This window comes from Brachypodium distachyon, chromosome 5 (assembly GCF_000005505.3).
Source record: "Brachypodium distachyon strain Bd21 chromosome 5, Brachypodium_distachyon_v3.0, whole genome shotgun sequence".
In the NCBI taxonomy this organism is placed as follows: domain Eukaryota; kingdom Viridiplantae; phylum Streptophyta; class Magnoliopsida; order Poales; family Poaceae; genus Brachypodium; species Brachypodium distachyon.
In genome coordinates this window covers 19502508-19515936 of record NC_016135.3, presented here as the reverse complement: position 1 = coordinate 19515936, position 13429 = coordinate 19502508, and the positions used below count along the sequence as shown (strand labels likewise).

The 13429-nt window shown below is 38.5% G+C and overlaps 1 protein-coding gene across 4 annotated transcripts; it reads left to right on the top strand.

The window, feature by feature from the left end:
- The first annotated feature begins 319 nt into the window (after window positions 1-319).
- On the top strand, window positions 320-11755 carry LOC100846875 (endoplasmic reticulum metallopeptidase 1). 4 transcript variants are annotated; one of them, XM_010241840.3, is made up of 14 exons: window positions 320-673; window positions 2714-3050; window positions 3590-3828; window positions 4431-4587; window positions 4687-4764; window positions 5045-5116; window positions 5542-5661; window positions 6392-6556; window positions 7848-8373; window positions 8448-8604; window positions 8746-8855; window positions 9380-9492; window positions 10392-10755; window positions 11130-11755. In XM_010241840.3, the coding sequence occupies exons 2-14, from the start codon at window positions 2742-2744 to the stop codon at window positions 11447-11449; spliced, it is 2730 nt and encodes a 909-aa protein (XP_010240142.1). In that variant the 5' UTR covers window positions 320-673; window positions 2714-2741; the 3' UTR covers window positions 11450-11755. The 4 variants fall into 4 exon arrangements, with proteins under 4 accessions (XP_010240142.1, XP_014751510.1, XP_003580148.1 ...); XM_014896024.2 differs by having other exon boundaries at window positions 320-678; window positions 2697-3050; XM_003580100.4 differs by having other exon boundaries at window positions 321-678.
- Window positions 11756-13429: the final 1674 nt, after the last annotated feature.

Genomic DNA, 13429 nt, shown 5'->3' with positions numbered 1-13429 from the left:
AGTAATCTGTGTACATTTAGTGAGGTGGACGTTGGAAAGAATATATTGGTGTCCTTGTAAGCAATCAGAGATACAGATGAATTCGTTCGTGGTGCTTCAAAATGGTCAGAGACACGGGATCGTATCCCACCGCCGATCGGATCGATCACGTGAAAGCGGTTAGCTGTCAACTTCTGGACGGACAACACTGTGCGCCCAGCCAACAAAACGACGAATCTCTTGGATCCACAGTTCTACTGGCCGACGCTTCAGCAGGGGCGGGCCCGTCTTTGGCCCGGACTCGTCGAACTCTCTCCCCTTCGCATCCCGGGACCAGACACGGGCCGGCCATGGCCAAAGGGGCCCTGTTATGCCCCCCAGCCCCATGCTACGCACCCCCACAAGCTACTAGCACGGGACACGCCGGCTCTCGGGTTCGTGCGATCGCAGCCTTCTTCTCTCCTCATATATCTCGATCCCCGCGCCACGCGGGCGGCTGCTCCCCGTCGTTGCGTAGGGAGGCTGCGGAATCTCAACGGCCTCTTCTATCCTCTCCTCCCAGACTCCAGTCCTACGCCTCGCCCCAGCAGCTTCCCCGCCGAAGCACGCCAGAAGGGACTCTGCTCTCGTCGTCGTCGCTAGACTGGCGTGGACTGGAGTCTGGAGATCCTTGCGGGCGTGAATTCTGCGGTTGGTAAGGTAGCCCTAGCTTGTTGTTGTTCTTAGAGTCAATTTTGTTCTGATTTTTTCCTCCCTTTGGGGTGAGGGAATTGAATTCGAGTCTTCCTCTTTCTTAGTTAGTTTTAGTTAGTTGTGGATTCGTTTGTTGCTCGGTGGCTACTGATAATCTAATCGATTAATGCGCTCATGGTTCGAACTGCATTCTTCTTCAAATTCAATCTCTCAGACAACCCCGTAGCCCGTAGGATAGGATTATCCAAGGACTAACACTACTGCTAACAGTTTTTTTTAGAGATTTTGGGTTTAACTAAGTGTCTGAATCCATATGCCCTCTGTAACCGCGAGATTGGTTAAGTGTTCCCCTGCTTGAAACTTAAAAAGCTGTGACCAACATTAGTTGGCTAATTTATTTAATGCATCACATGATGCTAAAATCTGTTCTGTTCTTGGTAGTACTTGTTCAGCTGGCAGTTCCTTTTTATTAAGGCCGAGTTGGCAGGGCACACTGTTCTCATGATTTCTGGTAAATGCATCGGTTAGAAGTGCAAGCTGGGACCCTTTTGCTGTCCTTGTGAAAGATTTAACCTGCAAGAGGTTGCAAATTCTCGCAGTGGCCTGCCATATGATTTCCTGCTGCCCTGGTCCACACTGGCTTCTTAAAAGCCTGCAGGAGAGGGATGCAGTAAATGTCGATTGACGTACCAAGTTTTTGCATGTCTTTGACTCTTTGTGATGGTAACCTGTAGGAAAACTGTCAGAAGCTGCCTGTTTCCCATCGATAAATTTCTAGAGTTCTAATTCCTGCTTCAAGTATGAATTGTGGCCATTTTGATCGCTCTTCATCTTACCTCTTGTTCCTGCTGTAATCAACTTGATAGGACCTGTTGGTTTGCTGTTAGCCTATTAGAACTTGGAAACATCCCTGTTCTGAAATTCTGACCCTGAGTGTCTCAGTAGAAATCGTACCAGAAACTTAGCAGGATAAATTGTGACACGCTGGGACGTTTTTCTATGTCTGGTTGCTGATTAGATTATGTATTTTCTTATCTGAAACAGTGGGAAGTTAGCTCGCAGTGCTAGAACCAAAACCTCCTGGTATAAGTCTATTAAAACTTCTTGCAAATTTATGGATTTTTTTTTAAATATAATTTGTTCAAGTGTTTTAGAAAAGCTATGGGGTCAGTTGCCCCTACATACCCATTCGTTACATTGGTAGCATGATTGAAATGCTGAGAAAACCAAGAGTATCTAATTCATGCTTTATTTTGTTCTCCTTCTCTTTCTTAATGTTTTTTCCCAGCCTTCTCTCCCGTCATGATAGTGTTATGGTAAAATCTTAACTTACAAGGGGGTATTGTTGTTACAACTTGTCATTTTTTATATGATGTTTCCTTTTAGTTGCAACTATCCATTTTGACATGCTCATGCAATAGTATGTCTATGCACAAGCAGAGGAAATAAAGAAGACAGCTCTGATTTAGGCCTGATTTGCAGGAAAGATTTCGTTTGGTAGCCAGAACTCAAAATAGTTCTATAAAGATAACAGAGTAATCAATAACAGCTCGTTTGGCACCCATCATTTGGGCATAGAATTGTAGAATTCATTTTGAATTCCAAAAAACAACTTGTTTGGTTGGCACGGAATTAGCCACAGGAATTCAATCTCAAATTCCATGAAATCACACTGTAACTAGCCTTAATTCCTCTCTAAAAGCCATCATTTTTCTAAAATTGTTTCTCACTCCTCAATTCCATGTGGTAGACAAACATGATTTTTCAATCCTGAATTCAAATTCAACCAAATGAAATCCTATCAAAAATTGGATTTCATTCATTTGATCAAATGAAATGAATTCTTGGTTGCCAAATGAGCTGTAATTGTATCATAACTTGTGATTTGGACTAAAACTAAGAAAATGTTTAATGACACATAATTATTGTATGGAACAGAGTAGTCACTAATTGTATTATAATTTTCTATTGTCAGTAAGAATTTCTTGTGCTGGTATGATGCTGTCAGGATAAATACTTTTTAGACCGTCCATTTTTTCAGGTGTTTCACTATAATTTAGAAGAGCATAATGCCTCGAGGGCGAGGTTCTCCTGTGTCAAACCCCAAGGAGACTAACGTTGAGGAAACAACCAATTCTAATAAAGATAACACCAGGCATAGCAGGAGCGTATATTTGTTGCTGGGATTGTTGATAGTCTTCCTTCACGGATCCTGGTCTGTTTATCGTACCCAGTTTGGAAATCTTCCTTTGCCCCTTGATGCTGAGCAGGCTGGTAAACGGGGGTTCTCGGAAGCTTCCGCCCTTAAGCATGTGGAGTACTTGACAGGCCTGGGTCCTCATCCAGTTGGTTCAGATTCCCTCGATCTTGCTGTGCAGGTTGTCCTTCAAGCTTTCTTACTTTTACATCTTGAACGGTTTTTCTTACAATTTCATCGCTCATAAGAATGGGCAGTCAATGACATTTGCTATCATGGTGGAACTACCTGTTGGCCGTTGCATTGTTCATGTTAATTGTATGTCCTGTTTAATGAACAGAGTTCTTTACTAGGAAATAAGCTTATTTAAATCTGCATTTAGTGCCATCCTGTTGAAAATATTTTAATTCGTAAAAAATCAGTTATTTGGTTGATTGAAGCTGCTTACTCTCAGGGTACTATTTTATTAGTATTATTTTATTTTTTTAGATTTGATCAAAACACTGAAAGAAGTACTCTTGTTATGGGAATTCTATTTAAGTAAAATATTCAGGTTGATGACTTCTACTAAGCTCAAATTTTAACGTCTATACATCCAGGAGTAAATTGAATGGTGGGTCACTGAACTTACCAAGGAAGTATTGTTGTTACGACTTGTCATTTTTTATATGATGTTTCCTTTTAGTTGCAACTATCCATTTTGACATGCCCATGCAATAGTATGTCTATGCAGAAGCAGAGAAAATAAAGAAGACAGCTCATTGGGACGTTGATGTTCAATTGGAGCTATTCCACACAGATATTGGTGCAAATCGTCTATCTGGTGGCCTTTTCAATGGAAAAACACTCTTGTATGCAGACCTTAAGCACGTGATCCTCAGAATTGTTCCCAAATATTTACCAGAAGCTGAGGAAAATTTGATTCTTGTCTCTTCTCATATTGACACAGTTTCTACAACGTAAGGCTCTATCGTCTCCCATATAGGACAGTAATGCTTCTGCTTTGCATCATGAGATGAAATCAGTATGCTGAAGCAACATGTTAGTTTGTTACCATAGGAAAGGAAGAATTTCTGTATGCCTTTTGACACTTAGTGGTCAAATTGGTATATCTGTATATTTATTTTGTATAGAATGTCATGTACTGCAACGATCCAACTTGAGTACCGCATTAGTATCAATCGAGGAAGGGGTTGTTGGAGAGGGTTAACTAGATAAATGCATGTGAAAATTTGAGATTAGACAAATAGATGGGCAAGCAGGACATATATTGAGATGCAGAAGTTGCCAAATATTGCTTGGTAATGACTATTAGGTGTAACCAAGTTCAAGATGTAGCATTTTTAGTGGACAATGTATTTGGGATATATATATTTATAGAGTAATTTAGTCAGGTTTTCAGAATGTTCAAGTGTACATCTAATGTTACGAGGATGTAACTTGTTGATACATAAATGATTATTTATTGAAATATATGATTGTACAGACACTTGTTGTAACATCTTTCGCTTTTTTTCTCCCAGTTTTGAAAAAAACAAATATTGCTTGTATGCTTTTTCAGTGAAGGTGCCGGAGATTGTAGTTCATGTGTGGGAGTCATGCTAGAGCTTGCACGGGGAGTGGCTCAGTGGGCTCATGGGTTTAAGAGTGGTGTCCTATTTCTATTCAACACAGGGGAAGAAGAGGGCCTTGACGGAGCACACAGTTTTATAACTCAGGTTACTATTTCATATGTTTTACATAATTCCTGCTGTAACTGGTACGCAACTCAGATCATTATTGTTTCACCCAAATGAAATTGACTAATATTTGTGCAGCACCACTGGAGAAACTCAGTACGCTTTGCTGTTGATTTGGAAGCTATGGGTATAAGTGGGAAATCAACCCTTTTTCAGGTCAGGTTCTAAATTTGCAATTTCCCTTATTTTCCAAAATTGTGCTTGCTTTTCCAGTTTTGTAACAAAGATATCATGCCATTGCTTTTAATTTTGTTTAAGGTTTCTGAACATTTTAAGCTGACGATGAGTTACAATTCTCTTGGATTTGCATATGGAAGAAAAGGAAAAGAAAATTCATCTCTTTGGCTATTTTGCATGTACTCAAATTTAGCAGAAGAGTTTTTATCTGTTTTGTTTAATCAATGTGGCTTAATTAAAATATTTTTCCATATAACAGGGTACTCACCAATGGGCTTTGGAAAGCTTTGCTGCTGTAGCCAAATACCCATCTGCTCAGATAGCTACACAGGTAGCAGATTGCTTTCTTTTGAATTCCCGAGTTATGTTGTTTTTAGAAAGAACAATTTTCACTTTTCAGAGAGGTTCGTTTGCTTAGAAGGTGGAGTTGACATTTATTTATAGTCCTTCTGTAAAAGTTTGTAGTGATTCTCCTGATTCAAGTTAATTCTTAGCTAGCCGATGAATCTCTAAATAGATAAACTATATTTTGGCCAGTATCCAGGAACAATTTAATGATAGAAAATAGTTGCACCTTTGTCATGTTTCCAGCGAATATAATAAATCAGCTCGGAGAACATTTAGCAATCTGTAGTTCTTTTTTGTCTGTCAATGAAGATGGCTGCAAACATCACTTTATTCAACCAGCATGAATCAATATTAGATTGTCTTTCTAGCAGCTTGCGAATATGGCATAACCCAATTTTGTAATTGCAGGATGTTTTCCGTTCTGGAGCAATAAAATCTGCTACTGATTTTCAAATATATCAGGAAGTAGCTGGTCTTCCTGGCCTTGACTTTGCATATACAGATAGGACATCCGTGTATCATACAAAGGTTTGCTTTGATGACTTTATATATAGATATATGCATATATTCTATTGTCCTTGTTAGTTATTACTCCCTCCGTTTCATAATTCTTGTCGAAATATTACATGTATCTAGATGCTTTTTAGGAATAGATACATCTATTTTTGGGCAAATTTGAGACAACAATTATGGAACGGAGGGAGTAGTTGCTAATAGTAGAGGGAGTATTTGTATATAAATAGACATGTTTCTGAACAAAATGCTATGGACGCCTTGTCCATTGGAAAATTCATCTAAGTTTTTACTGTCTCCGATCCATAAAAAGTGTCGCCCATTTTGTACTAAGTTAGTACAAATTTTATACTAAGTGGGTGACACTTTTTATGGATCAGAGGGAGTATTTGTACTGGTCAGGATGCCTAATATTCTAAGTATTATCAAAATAGTTCACAAATTGGAAACATCACACATGAACTTTACTCCTCGAGGATCCAGCTGATTGCTGCACGACTTCGTGTAGATCATTGGTCAGAGCTGCCTAACTATAAATTGTACTATTCGGCCATTTGTTTCTTAGTGATACTGTTTGATTATAACTTCAATGCCATGAGATTAGAATATATGTCTGCCTTCGGTTGATATTGGAAATTGTAAATACAAGGTCGAAAGAATATTTAGTGCCACATTCAATCCATTTTAAAGCAATTAGTAAACATTTTAGTCTCTTACTCATGATATATTGCTGTCTTCTGCGCAGAATGACAAAATGAAGCTTCTGAAACCAGGATCCCTTCAGCATATTGGAGAAAATATGCTTGCTTTCCTACTCCATGCTGCTGCCTCACCAAAATTCATGAAAGATGCACATCAGGCAAAGCAAGAGAGCACAGAGCAGAAAAAAGCTATTTTTTTCGATATTCTGGTATAGTGATAAAATTATTTTTATTTGTTCTTATCAAATATATTTGCGAGATTTTATGGGTTTCACCTCTAGCCTACCCCAACTTGTTTGGGACTAAAGGCTTTGTTCTTATCAAATATATTATGATTTTGCCATGCAACTTATGATTTTTCATGAAGCTAAGCAAGTACATAATAGCTTTGTCCTGGGTTACATCATACCAATCATTCCAGTAAATCTTCATATTCAAGCTAAGGTTCCAGATCATGCGGGTATACTCTGTTAGGTTATGTTCCATTCAGTGATTGCTGGGTCATGTAGTAACTCAGGCAACAGTAAGACTGAAGAATGATGAGTGAATACATATTATCTACATTTTTTAACTGTTACGGAATAAACATGTGTATTGTTTGGAAGTTTGGAGCAAAATCCTTGTGAATTACACTAGCAAAGTATAAAATGTCAAGATAGGGGTGTGTATATTGGGGCACAAAGATAAGAAAACAAATACTTTGTATTTTGTCTTAATAAAAAGACCACTGTATTTTGTCACATCTTGCCTTTTACACAATTATAGGTTGAGTTGTCTATATTTGATGAAGTAATTCTTTGGAGTGCCATTGTCCCGCTCTCACACGGGCTTCGGTGCCGCTGTGTATGGTGTGGGGCAGGGGTTCGGGGGTTTCTCGACCTGCGTGAGAAGGTCTTCTTCTTAATGCAACTGGGGGGTGGCTTACCCCTTTGCAGGTCGAGTTTTTTTTTTTTGTTCTGTGACTAGGTCATGCCATGAGTCAATTAAACACCAGATTTAAGTTTTAATCTAGGATTGGATATTTTCTGGGCTCCTGGCACCTTAAGGTTCCTAGTAGGGGTGCAAATGGGATCCCGCGAAAGTCCCGCTTCTAGTTCATTTTTCAAATTTTCTATTCAAAATCTTGTTCAAAATTTGAATAAGAGATTTGAGAATTGAACTAGAAGCGGGACTTTCGCGGGATCCCGTTTGCATCCCTAGTTCCTAGAAAGACCTCCAGAGATTTTGATGCTTTGCGTTCTTTGGCTGTGCCAGCAGAAATATGAAGATTGGATGCCCTTGAACAAAAGTTAGAAATAACCAGATGAAAATATACAGATAATTCTAGTAGGTGTCCGCATGTGTTGTTGGTATCTAGAGGATATACAATTTCCTTGTTGGTATCTGAAACTATATAGCACAAAGTTTGAAATGTTTTACGGGGATTTTGTCAGCATGGTTTTATATTCAACTGAACTTGGTTTCGTCTCCTCTTTTCACTTGTATGTTATAACTTTGCAGGGCAAGTATATGATTGTCTATCCACAGCGACTCGCAATCATGTTTCACAACTCGATAATATTTCAGTCACTTCTTATATGGGGAACATCACTGCTAATGGGTGGACGCCATGGGCTTGTGTCCTTCGGAATATCATGTTTGAGCATTATTCTAATGTTGATATTTTCTATCTGTTTACCGGTTGTGGTGGCATTTGCTCTGCCACATATCAGTCCCTTTCCTGTTTCATTTGTTGCAAATCCATGGTTAGTTATTGGCTTATTTGGTTCGCCTGCACTGCTCGGGGCATTTATTGGACAGCATATTGGATTTATTCTCCTGAAGAGGCACATTCAACAAGTGTATTTAAAAACAAAGCCAGGTCTAACTGGTAACACCATTGAATACATTGTTGACCTGGAAGCTGAGAGGTGGATTTTCAAATCCGGTTTTGTACAATGGCTCATAGTTCTGATACTGGGAACCTATTTGAAAGTTGGAGCGTCATATATAGCACTCATATGGCTTGTTTCTCCTGCTTTTGCATGTAAGTTGGTATGACTTCTGAACAGTTAATATATTGATATTCACCTTGAGTATTAATGGCTGATGTTTTTGCAGATGGTCTTATGGAAGCAACACTATCTCCTGCAAGGCTACCTAAACAGCTTAAAGTCGTTACATTGGTTCTGGCTTTGGCTGCGCCAGTTGTGTCATCTGCTGGTTTGGTTGTTCGCATGGTTGATGTGATGGCTGGCAGTATTGTACGTGCTGATAGGTACATATCTAGACCTGCAACCTCGAAATGTGTTATGTGTCCTATAATTTGTCGAGTCAGTTAGAACTCTAAACATTTTTTAACTTGAATCCTGTCAATAGAGAGTACAGTGTCAGTTAATGTATGCACTAATATATGCAGGAACCCTGGTGGACTACCAGACTGGCTTGGAAATGTTGTAGTTGCTGTTGGCATCGCTATAGTTGTCTCTTTTACATTTGTTTATCTTCTTTCATACGTCCATATCTCAGGTAATCCATGCCATGCTTGATATGGTTAAGATATAGCAACCAACCATATATCCCAAAAGACAGATCTGATAGGAAGAGGTGATATACTTAACACCCCCTTCACATCCGACATGGATGTGAAAAAAAAACAAGAACTCCCCTCACGCCCGACGTGGGCATGGATAATATAATTGGGAAAATGTGGGGACTGAGACTTGCACCCAAGACCTCAGCTCTGATATCCCAAAAGACCAATCTGATAGGAAGAGGAGATATGATATACTTAACAGATATATCAACAACATAAAGCCCTTGAACGCTAAACTAATTTGAGGAATTATTGTAGGTTGTCACATCTGTGTTTTTCACTGATCACAAGAGGGCTCCTATTTTTAACCGTTTTACATTTTCTGGAGTCAGAGACATCTGTAGTTGCATCAAATTTGCGTACTTCTCCACATTTCATAGATGTACATACATCTGCTATCTGTTTTACACATTAGCGATCTCAATGAAACTGACACCCAAGATAATGTTTTCTTTAGGTGCGAAAAGAACACTTCTTTCTCTATTGTGTACACTCTTTGGTCTTGCTCTTGTAATGGTATCAAGTGGCATTGTTCCAGCATTTACGGAGGATATTGCTCGTTCTGTAAACGTAAGCACTGCTATACTTCATTTACATACCGTTCGGTTATGTTACTTTGATTTGTCTAAAATTTTGCTGTCATGGTATTAAAATTTTGTTGTCGTGGTATTATGAGTCAATGAGTTTGAACTGTTTTTACTCCAGTTCTGTTGTCATATGATTTAGATAATTTTTCATCATTTTGCTATCTCTGTAACCCGAAGATGATTTTTTTTCTCTTATTCAATCATACAGTCCTGCAACCTAAAGTTATTTTTTATGCATCCGGTGAACAGGAGCCTGTTTTTTAAACAAATAATTGGAAGTAAATGATTCCAATTGCAAACATAGGCCGTCCTAATTTTTGTGCATTAGAATTAAAGAGTGCATATTCCACATATAATAGTCTTGCACATAATGAATTTATCTCATATTCCCATTCATATTTATATGGATTGCAATTCTTAGACTCTTAGACATGACGGTTATTCAGCAAGGGTATACAAGTAAGAAATGAGTTAAATGTGCCTCTAAGTTGCAGGTATTTAGATGAAATTTCATAAAACTTAAATTTGCAAAACATTTTCTGGGACAGTCCATGTAACATGATTCACTGATCTTTTATTGTATATTCATGTCTGTTTGGCTGGAAGTGCTGTAATGTTTCTCCTCATTTGTATTATGAAGCTTGTAGATATTTAGATAAAATTTCATATGGATAATGAACTTATATTCGCAAATCATTTTCTGCGATAGTCCATGTAACATGATTCACCATCCTTTTGCTGTATATATTCAATTTTGTTTGGCTGGAATTGCTTTTTTTTGGAAGATCTGGATTCGTTATAATGTCTCCTCATTTGCATTATAGCCAAGCTGATACTAGCAGTTCTACCTACCAGGTGCTAATTTTTCCGTGATTTGCTCAGGTTGTGCATGTTGTTGATACTACAAGAATGAATGACAGAAATACAGAACCATCATCCTATATTTCCCTGTTTTCGAATACACCTGGAAAGTTGACAAAGGAATTGACGGACCTTGGAGGCGAAGAGTTTTCTTGTGGAAGGAATATGACAATTGATTTTGTGACATTTACCATGAAGTATGGCTGTAGGAGTTACAAAGGGAGCAATACCGGATGGAGCAAATCGGAAGTTCCCCTGCTCCAGGTTGAAAGCGATTCTGCTTCAGATGATACCCGAAGAACAATAGTATCAGTTGATACTAAGTCATCTACACGCTGGTCGCTTGCAATCAATAAGCAGGAAATTGATGACTTCACTATTCAAGGTGAGTTACCGCTAAATAGATACAGGAAAAATCACTTCAAAGCATGTACATGCTCCAAATCGTGTGGCACTAAACCCTAAATAGTCACATTTTCCTTCTGGGATTGGGAATCTACAATGAATCTAACTTAACTAGATAATTGTTATTTATAATACATTTATAGTTACTTAATAGGCTATTTCTTATGCAATATCTCTATCAGTCTATCCCATGAAATTCTCGAGCCCAAAGATTGATGATTATGCGGTGTTTGATTTTGCTAAATGATTTCAGTTAATTGGTGTATCAATTTCATAAATTGGATATAGCAATAAATAGACCAGCAAAATTCTTCGATTGTGTTATTTGACATGTAAGTCTGTTATTTTGTTCAGTGGATTCAGAGAACTTGGTTCAACTGGGTGACAAGAGCCAGCTTGATGGATGGCATACAGTCCAGTTTGCTGGTGGCAAGAGCTCACCAACAAAATTCCAGTTAACCCTCTTCTGGTCAAGCAACGCAACACACGCATCTCCTAAAGAAGCTAAAGTAGAAGATTATCCTTTCTTAGTAAAACTAAGAACAGATGTGAACAGAGTCACACCGATGGTTGAGAAGGTTCTTGAGAAGCTTCCACGATGGTGTACACCTTTCGGCAAGTCTACTTCTCCTTACACACTGGCTTTCTTGACCGCTCTTCCTGTCAATGTTTAGGCAGCACACACAGTTTCTCCTACATTTAGGGTATTGACATAGTGTTGACTCATCCTGTATTTGGCTATGCATATTAGATCCTATCATCTCTTGCACTCATAGCTTCAGAATGTACACGGAAGCCACTGCAACATTGAATTTGACAGAACCCTGATGAAGGAAGGGTCAAACATAGAAGATAGCCCTGGGACAAACACTTATCCGATGAATCATGAATGAATAATCGTTTGATGTCAAAACTGCAGATTGATTAGTGGTTGTATGAAATACAGGTGTTAGTCACGGAGACAGTTGAATGCGTGGCCAGATTTGAGGCATTCTGTCTTGTTGATTTTCTGATAGGTATATATTGGTATTATTACTTATGACGATTAGTGTGTTGAATTCTGGTTACCGTTTGCTGCTGCAGTGTCTTTCTTTTCTCCTGGACCATCCTCCAGTCCTCAGTGCCAGCAGTAGACCACGACTCGCAACATTCTGCTCTGAATATTAGCCATTTATTTATGAGTAATGCTTGAGTTGCTTAACGTGTCCGTTCTGGACTTGAAGCTGCATCGAAATAATTCATCGTGCTACACTGCCTCAAGCATCACCCAGCCAATGCTCATATGCCAGCGTCTGAAAGAAACTGGAAACTAAACACTCAGCCCAGCATCGCATGCAGCAGGTGGAACGGTGTGGAAGCAAAGCATTCACTCGCTCTCTTGGTGTGATTCGTGGTGTTTCGTCGTCTATTCACGGACGACAGGTTAGACTTCATTTGGAAGTCAGTAATAATGTCACAGAAATTCTGTAGGGTGCTCAGAAGAAATAGCCACGGTTCCAAATGAGGGGACGGACAAATTACTTCACTATAATTCAGAGCCTCGTGCCACCATACATGGTGAAATGTGAATGGCACAGTAAAACATCCACAATCTTTACAGGCAACCGTGGCTAGACCCATAGCCTGCCTCTATTTTTATTACCTTAAGATTGGCTTCACTACCAAGTAATACGGTAGATGGTCTCCGCAAAAAAAAAAAAAAACCGTAGATGGTGAAATGTGAATGTCATCCACAATCTTTGGAAGCAACTACTCAATATGTCTTTAAGCTGGAACCCACAATTTGCATTTATTCTTATTACCAAAGCATGCAATGCATAGTGGCATGTATTGCCTCTAAGACGGGCTCCACCACCAAGTAAATAATATTTTAAAAATAATGATTATTTTAGTGTTTAAAGACTGACAAGTAAAACCGCGAGAGACATATTTAAGCACACAGACAGCTTCAAAACTGGTGCAAGAAATGAATTGCACTCCAATTATTAAATTTTGTGTCGCTCTCGTGTCCAAGGATGGAAAATGTATACCTAAACATACTCCTGGCCGAGCTTCACAAGCCTGGCAACAAAATGCCAAGGCCGGCCTAAAAAACACCTTTTGGACATTAAACTTTTATTAAGTTAATAATTGTCAGGCTGTAAAATGATTTATTACATCAATTTTCTAAAAATACCTTTTTAATCAATTTGGGCTCCTTTTCGGCCAAACGTTAAGATGTGTGTCAATTAATTAACCATGTCTTGCATTAAAGTATTAATTAATAGTGTACTTGATAGTCTAATAAAACAAAAATACCATTCTATTTTTGCTTTTACGATATGAGTACTTGACACCATTTTTTCTTTTCTCTCATTCTCTTTAGCCTTTTGCTTTTGAGTTTTGACACATTTTCTCTCCACTTATTTTCTTTTGCCGATGAATTTTAGAGGACAACTAATGTACAACTTTTTTTCTTTTCTTTTCCTAATGAAAATTTGAAAAGTCACATAATGAAATAACCGGAACGATGTATACAAAACAATGGTATATATGCTCATCAGTATATTTTTCAGTGTGTCAGGTAGTTGTACAACAAATGATAATGCATCGCTCATTACTCGTTTATCAATAAACTCATCGGTACTAAAGAGATTACATTTAAGTAAGAATGT

What these genes read in the sequence shown, in the direction of transcription:
- LOC100846875 (XM_010241840.3), top strand. Translation starts at nt 2,742, where the DNA reads ATGCCTCGAGGGCGAGGTTCTCCTGTGTCAAACCCCAAGGAGACTAAC. An exon ending in ATTGACACAGTTTCTACAAC is followed by an intron (nt 3,829 to 4,430) that starts GTAAGGCTCTAT and finishes ATGCTTTTTCAG; the next exon opens with TGAAGGTGCCGGAGATTGTA. An exon ending in CTGCTCAGATAGCTACACAG is followed by an intron (nt 5,117 to 5,541) that starts GTAGCAGATTGC and finishes TTGTAATTGCAG; the next exon opens with GATGTTTTCCGTTCTGGAGC.